This window comes from Mobula birostris, chromosome 1 (assembly GCF_030028105.1).
Source record: "Mobula birostris isolate sMobBir1 chromosome 1, sMobBir1.hap1, whole genome shotgun sequence".
NCBI classification, from domain to species: Eukaryota; Metazoa; Chordata; class Chondrichthyes; order Myliobatiformes; family Myliobatidae; genus Mobula; species Mobula birostris.
The window spans coordinates 254,236,610-254,245,038 of NC_092370.1; the positions used below are offsets into that span (position 1 = coordinate 254,236,610).

General features: G+C 41.9%; 1 protein-coding gene across 5 annotated transcripts in view; it reads left to right on the forward strand.

Annotated features, from left to right (window-relative positions):
* The window catches only part of syne3 (spectrin repeat containing, nuclear envelope family member 3), a 175,207-nt gene extending 167,775 nt beyond the window's left edge, over positions 1-7,432 (forward strand). For 2 of the 5 annotated variants that reach the window (XM_072274879.1, XM_072274898.1), the window contains one exon: positions 3,216-7,431. In XM_072274879.1, coding sequence (XP_072130980.1) covers positions 3,216-3,410 — 195 coding nt within the window. In that variant the 3' untranslated portion in view covers positions 3,411-7,431. Of the gene's footprint in view, positions 1-3,215 lie in introns of all 5 variants that reach the window. The other 3 variants (XM_072274887.1, XM_072274869.1, XM_072274911.1) reach the window with 3 other exon arrangements.
* The last annotated feature ends 997 nt before the right edge of the window (positions 7,433-8,429 follow it).

The following is an 8,429-nucleotide window of genomic DNA, read 5'->3' on the forward strand; positions in this document are numbered from 1 at the left end:
CCCTACCCTTCTGAGCCACAGGGTCAGACTCAGTGCCAGAGGCACGGCCACTATTGCTGCCCCCAGTTCAGTCACCACCTCCCGCCCCAACAGTACTCAAACAGGAGTACTTATTGTTGAGGGAGACAGCCACAGGGGTGCTCTCCATTACCTGACAATCCCCCCTCCTTCTCCTGATGGTCACTCATTTATCTGTCTCCTGTAGCCTTGGGGTGACTACATCCCTCTAGCTCCTGCCTATTGCTGCCTCACTTTCCCTAACAAGAACGTCATCGAGCTGCAGCTCTAGTTCCCTAACACTGTCTCTAAGGAGCTGCATCTTGATGCACCTGGCACAGATGCGGCCATCAGGGAGGCTGGGAGTCTCCTGGAAATCCCACATCTGACACCCAGAACAGAACTCTGGCTCTGTAGACATATCCCCTATTGTCTCTGGAGTTGAATAAAAAAAAATAAGGAATGAACTTACCTAGCCTCCACCTCTTCTTGCTTTGTTGAGCCAAAACCTTCCTACTCTAACTTAGAATACTACGACAACGACAGCCGCTCCCACGATGACCGGTTTTTAAAAGCTCTTTGTTGGACCTGCATGGGAATGCCCTCTAGTATTTGACATTTCCATACTGGAGAAAAAGATTATCTACCCAATGAATAATAATTTTATATGCTATCAGGTCTCCTCAGTCTCTTATGTTCCAGAGAAGCCAGTCCAAGTTGTTCTAACTTCTCTTTGGTAGCGAAAACATTCCAATCAAATTCTTCAAATGAGCTCTAAAATAGCATGGCTATAAGGCTGATGCTGTGTATTCACAGATGGATTTTGTACAGATAAGTAAATTTTGGAAATCTTGAGTAACATATTTAAAGTTCCAGAGGAAATGAACAGGTCAGGCAGCATTTATGAAGGGAGAAAAACAGTTCAAGCTTTTGGGCCAAGACCCTTTGACTGGAAAGAAAGGGGGCAGAAGCCAGAAAAGGGTGGGAGAGGGGAAGGAGTATAAGCTGGCAGTGATAAGTGAGACCAGGTGAGGAGGAAGTTAGGTGGGTGGAGGAGGGGTGATGAGCTCTGGGAGAGAATAGATGGAATAGGTAAAGGGCTGAAGAAGAAAGAATTAATAGAAGAGGAGAATGGACCATGGAATAAAGGGAGAAGGAAGGGAACTAGAGGGAGATGATGAGGTCAAGGTAAGAGAAGAGAAGGGAGAGAGAAGGTAACCAGAATGGTGAATAGTAAAAGAAGTGGGAAGGTGGAGAAACAGTGGAGAGCAATGAACATGTTAGAGAATTCGATGTAAATGCCATCAGGTTGGAGGTGGAAGAGGCAGCAGTGAACAGACATGTTAGAATGGGAGTGTTTAGTCAAATTGAAATAGATGGCACCAGGAGATTAATGCTATTGTGGTGTAACCCAATCTCTAATGTCTTTTTCCATGTTGTATGGCCATATCTCTCCAATTAGAGTTGCTAATGTGACGACTAGCGGGGTGGAGAGTGAGGGCAAGCGGATTTCTGTCTTTTGTGCAGGTGGAGGAATGTGGACGTCAGAAGAGAGCAAGTCACAGTTAAATGAAAAGAAAAACATCTATAAAGTTTTGGCGCAAACACGAGGAAATCTGCAGATGCTGGAAATTCAAGCAACACACATCAAAGTTGCTGGTGAATGTAGCAGGCCAGGCAACATCTCTAGGAAGAGGTACAGTCGACGTTTCGGGCCGAGACCCTTTGTCCTGACGAAGGGTCTCGGCCCAAAACGTCGACGGTACCTCTTCCTAGAGATGCTGCCTGGTCTGCTGCATTCACCAGCAACTTTGATGTGTGTTGCTGTAAGGTTTTGGTCAGTATCCAGGCTAGATGGGATGGGCGAAAGGGCCTTTTTCTGTGTTGCAGTGCTCAGCGACTATCTGTGAAGTATTCGTGTGTATTATGTCATTGGTGCAGAACTGTTGTTAACTTGTTCATTGAATCATGATTAGGAAAATAAGCCTTGTGCTAAATATTAGGAAATTAAATGTCATCTTCCTGCCTCCTCCCACCACATGGCATTGAACCCAGAGTGTAAAAGCCTGGATTATGTGAACCCTTTCCGTATTTTGGGAGCTATTGTTACTCTGATGCATTATATGACCTTTAGCCGTTGAGGAAAGAAATGTTTGGCAACACATGGTGTCTCACTACCTGAAATGAAGGAGCATCAAGAAAGACAATGAGGTCTCCCCATTTCTTGCTCAGGAGCATGAACAGTGGAAAGTTTGCACTGCCTCCAAAACTACCCGCTGGCTGCATCGATCACCAGTGACTTCACGTGCAGCAGACCAATGGAAGGCTATCAGGGCCTCTGCAATTCCCTTCCTCTTTCCTGAGCAGCCAGTGAATAGCATCATAAAGCAGGAGTGACCCCTTTTGGCCTAACTTACTGGCCTTGATCTTTGCTCACCCCATCTGCATTAGACCCATATCTCTCTACACTTTATCTAGGTACCTGTACAAATGCTTTCTAACTCCAGCTGACCTTAAGCTCGCCATTCCCACACAAGGGCCATAGCCAACACTGCAGTTGCAGGTTCCAGCTGTAGGTGCATACTATCCCATTTGGAATAGATTGTCATTCCTTCTTTGTTTCTGGGTTTAAATCCTGGAACTCTCGCCCAACACCACTGTTGGGAATCCTCACCAGAAGAACAAAAGTGGTTCAACGGCTTCAGAGATAGGAAGAGATGCACAGTTAGTGTTGAATGTGCTGGTAACACACAGATCCTGAAAAATATATTGCATGTTCTTTAGTTTTGATGAATCAAGCTCTGTGTGTGCTTGGTGTTAAGCAGATACCTTGATACACACCTGTATTTCATGTGAAACCTGTGGATTTTGATTTGTTCGAGAGTGTTGGACTCTGCTTGTTTTCTTTATTTATTACTTTTTTGACATTTCTGTTCCTGTGAAACAAAACGTTGTGTTTGTTAATTGTGTGGGGGATGTGAAAAAGGCATTAAAGGTTCTATTGATATATGGTACCAGATAACCTAACAGAAAGACTGATTTACTGCAATATTTTTCCCATGTGTAGCTGGAAACAAATATTTAATGTGCTATGAAGTCCTACATTTTAAAGCCTGATAATTGATTATGCAAAGCAAAACCATGTTAAAATGCCTGTGTTTCAGTGTGGAATGGAAGGTTGAGCGTTGTAACCAGTTTTGCTTCTTATTTCCCTGCAGCCTTCGGGAGGGATCTGCCGCTACCTCTCTCGCGCCTGTTGTGCTGCACTCCCTCTTCAGTTGCTCTTGCTCTTTTTATTGCTGCTCGCCTTCCTCCTGCCTCTCATCGAGGAACAGGACAGCTGCAGTGTGGTCAACAACTTTGCACGGTCGTTCTACCTGATGCTGCGATATCAGGGTCCACCTCCAACGTAGCCAGATGTGTTCTCATTCCTCACAGCACATCCAGTGCAAGCAGCTCCCTCATCTCACTCTGAACGCTGTATCCGATATAGCCAGCCTAGAACTGACTGGTGTCCGTTTCATCAGATACGCTGCAAGATTTACTCCATTTTCTTGTCCTCTTCATTGTAACAAAGCAGTATTCATCTCTTATGCCTGACAGTATGAGGCAGAAGATTTTTTTTTAAGTGTTGAAGCAGTGAGATAATAAGATCTGCTTTGCTTAACATTCATTTATGGTATTTAGCTGACATTTCTCGTACAATAACATCAGATTATTTTATAAACTTTTTAAAATTTATAAGATAAAAATAATTTATTAGGAAGGATGTTTAATCACGTTGAAGTTTCAGGCTAATATTTGAGATTGTGATCCTCACCTTATATTGAAACAATGAGACCTGATTTTTATTTGTAGAATTTTAAGGAGTGTATTTTCGTGAATTTTGTGGGGGTTTTTTTGTTTATTAATGGCCAGAAAAGCATTTATCTGTTACAGTTACCCATGGTGAAGTTTTCTCAACTGCAGAGCAGTTGTGTAAATTAGAAATGATGAGATAAATGATAAGTTCAGTTATAAATGATACTGGCAATTACATGGTTAATGTTTGGCCACTTCATTGTTGTTACTTTCAAAGACTTTAAAATAATTATTTAGAAACTCACAAAAGAAATGATTGTTCAGCCTGTCTTACTTGGGTAAAAATTTGAAGGAGTTTTATAATTAGTTCCAGTCCCCTGAAATTAAGGCCATAAGACATAGGAGCTGAATTCGGCCATTTGGTTCCTCAAGTCTGCTCCACCAGTCCATCATGGCTGATTTCTTCACAACCAATTTCTCTGTGTTATTACTGATCAGTTTCCATTTCTCTCAAACAGATTTCAGATTGTAATGGAAGTAATTAACTGGGAATAAAGAATTATCAGTTAACTGGAATCCACTGATTGAAAGGTGGCAAATTAGTTTCAGTAACTTGAAGTAGAATTGGACTTGCATTTGAGGCAAAAAAATTGCAGGACTGCAGAGAAGTTAAAAAATGGGGTTGATTTTAAATACTCTTGAATAGAAAAAAAAAAGTCAAAAGCATAGTTTATTGTCATCTGCCAGGTGCAATGAAAAACTTACTTGCAGCAGCATTATAGGTACATAGAATCAGACTTGTGTAACCTGAAATGTAATGTTTTTATATTAACGTTTCTATAATATAGTGACTGAAGTTTCTGGAAATTTTTTATTGATTACTTGTGAATGAATGGATGTTCAAAATCATAGTTAATCATTCTCTACTTAAAAGAGAATGAAGCAGTAGAATAGCAGTTGGCAGTTAGCATCTTGCTGTTACAGCACCAGTGATCCAGGTTAAATTCAGCTGCTATCTTAAGGAGTTTGTACATCTCCCTGTGATCACATGGGTTCCTTTTCAATGCTCTGGTTTCCTCCCACATTCCAGAGACATAAGGTTAGTAGGTTAATTGATCATATGGGTGTAATTGGGTGACTTGGGCTGGAAGGACCTACTACCATGCTAGATCTCTAAATGAAAACCACATTATTCTAGACACCAGGCAGCACCCTGGTTTCTATTCTGCACCATCTCCAAAGCCTCCACATCCTTCCTGTAATGGGGTGACCAGAATTAGATCATAAGACATGGGAGGAGAATTAGGCCATTTGGCCCATTGAGCCTGCTCCGCCATTCCATCATAGCTAATTTATTATTCCTCTCAATCCCATTCTCCTGCCTTCTCCCCATAACCTTTCACACCCAGCTTAATCAAGAACCTGTCAACCTCTACCTTAAATATACCCAATGACTTGGACTCCATAGCTGTAATTTCCACAGCCAGGCTACTCCCTGATTAAAGAAAATTTTCCTCATCTCTGTTCTAAATGGATGTCTCTCAATTCTGAAGCTGCGTCCTCTGGTTTCCCCCACTATAGGAAACATCCTCTCCAGATCCACTTTATTCAGACCTTTCAAAATCCGATAGGTTGCAATGAGATCTTCCCCTCCCCCCTTCTGAACTCCCGTGAGTACGGGGCCAGAGTCATCAAACGCTCCTCATATGTTAACTCTTTCATTCCTGGAATAATTCTCTTGAAACTCTTCTGGACTCTCACTAGTGCCAGCATGTATTTTCTTAACAAGGATCTCAAAGCTGCTTACAATGCTGTAAGTGTAGTCTAACGAGTGCCTTATAAAGCTTCAGCATTATGTCCTTGCTTTTGCATTCTAGACCTCTCGAAATGAATGCTAACATTGCATTTGCCTTTCTTACCACTGACTCAGCCAGCAAGTTCAGTTTAGGAAATCCTGCATGAGGACTCCCAAGTCTCTGCACCTCTGATTTTTGAATTTTCTCCCCATTGAGAAAATATTCCACTCCTTTATTCCTTCTGCCATTTCTTTGCCCTTTCTCCCAATCTGTCTTAAGTCTTTCTGTAGACACCGTGCTTCCTCAACATTACCTGCCCCTACAGCTAACTTTGTATTGTCTGCAAACTTGGCCACAAAGCCATCAATTCTTTTATCCAAATCATTGACATATAATGTGAAAAGAAGTGGTCCAAAAAACAACTCATGCGATACACCACTGGTCACTAGCAGCCAACCAGAAAAGGCCCCCTTTGTTCCCATTCTTTGTCTCCTATCAGTCAGCTTATCTTCTATCCATGCTACTGCCTTTCCTGTTAAACCATGGGCTCTTGTGAATAAGCCTGGTGTGTGGCACCTTGGCAAAGGCCTTCTGAAAATTCAAGTAAACCACATCCACTGAGTCTCCTTTGTCTATCCCACATATTATTTCCCGAAAGCATTCCAACAGATTTGTCAGGCAAGATAAACCCTTTGGTAAACAATGCTGACTTTGGCCTGTTTTATCATGTGCTTCCAAGAACCCTGAGACCTCATCCTCAATAAACAAAAGAAAATCTGCCAATGCTTGAATTTCAAGCAACACACACACGAAATGCCGGAGGAACTCTGCAGGCCAGGCAGCATCTATGGAAAAATTCATAAATCCTGCTGACCTGCAGAATTCCTCCAGCATTTTGTGTGTGTTGCCTTAATAATAGACTTAATTAAAGTTGGGCTAACTGGCCTATAATTTCCCTTCCTCTGCTTTCCTCCCTTTTTTAAAGAGTGAGGTGGCATTTGCAATTTTTGAGTCCTCAGAAACCATTGCAGAATCTAGGGATTCTTGAAAGATCATTACTAATGCCTCCACAATCTTCAGCTACCTCTTTCAGAGCCCTGTGATGAAGCTCATCTGGTCCAGGTGATTTATCTAACCCTAACTCTTTCAGCTTCCCAAGCACCTTCTCCTTCATAAAAGCAACTGCATTCACTTCTGTCCCCTGACACTCTCACATTTTTTGCATTTTGCTAGTGTCTTCCACAGTGAAGACTGATGCAAAATACTTAAGTTCCTATGCCATTTCTTTTTCCCCCAGAAATGCACATAATACACCCAAGTATGACCTGACCAAAGTTTAGTACAGCTGTAACATTAGTTATAGAGATGTATGGCACAGTAAAAGGCCCTGAGCCCATACATGCCCATGTTGGCAAGGATGTATGTTTAATCCCATTACCTGCCCACACATTTAAATGTATCTAATGTACCTGCATCAACCACTTCCACTGTCAGCTGATTCTGTGTATCTAGCATCCACGGTGTTGTTTTTTTGATCCCCTTAGATTCTTCTTAATCCTGTCACCTCCAAACTTTAAACTATGTGTTCTAGTTTTCAATTCCACGACCTTGGGAACTTTCGCTTGCAGCACTTCAGGGAATGCAGTGATTCAGGTAAGCAACTCACTGCCACTGTCATCATGCCAACTCAGGATGGACAATTATTGATATTGTTGTGGCTTGGAACGTCCACATCTTTTAAATAAATAAATATAATTCTCATTTCTAACCTCTCACTTCCAGACATTGTACTCAATCTGTCATTTGATTACCCATTCCTGTATCCTAGCTATATCACTTTGCAGGCATTTTGTCTTTCCTCAGCCTGACTTTGTATTAATAGCAAACATTGGCACAATATCGATTATCCCTTCATCTGGATCATTTCTATAAAAAGTGAATAGTAGAACACACAAGGTAGGTAACTCCAAAGATTCTTTTCCATTCAGACTAGCCAATAATATAAAGCTTGATACTGAAAGCATTTTCTGTTATACAAAATGTATAAGGGAGGTGAGAGTTGATATTGGACCACTGGAAAATTATGCTGCTTAGGTAGTAATTAAGGGGGGGAGGCGCAAAGAAATGGCAGATGAACTTGCAGGGTACTTTGCAACTGTCTTCGGAGCAGGAGCAAGCGCCTTTGCTAAGAAAAAATGCTAGGCAAACTCAAAAATCTTAATGGGGTTAAGTCACCTGGGCCATATGGACTACATCTTAGAGTCCTGAAAGAGATTGCTGAAGAGATAACAAATGCATTGGTCATGATCTTTCAATAAACACTTGATTCTGGCATGGTCCCAGAGGACTGGAAGATTGAAAATATCACTCCACTCTTTAAGAAGTGAGGAAGGCAAAAGAAAGGAGATTATAGGTCAGTTAGCCTAACCTCAGTGGTTGGGAAGGTGTTGGAGTCTATTATTAACGATGAAGCTTCAAGGTTCTTGGAGACTAATGATAGAAAAAGTCAAAGTCAGTATAATTTCTGTCAAGGGAAATCTTGCCTGACAAATCTGTTAAGAGTTCTTCGAGGAAGTAGCAAGCAGGGTGGACAAAGGAGAGTCAGTGGATGTCATTTACTTGGATTTTCTGAAGGTGGTTTGATCAGGTGCCACACTTGAAGCTGCTAACAAGATACAATCCTATGGTGTTACAGAAAGTTACTGGCATGGTTAGCGGAATGGCTGAGAGGCAGGAGGTAGTGAATGGAAATAAAAGGGGCCTTTTCTGGCGGGCTGCCGCTGATTAGTGGTGTTCCTCGGGGTCAGTATTGGGACCGCATTCTTTGTCAGTGAT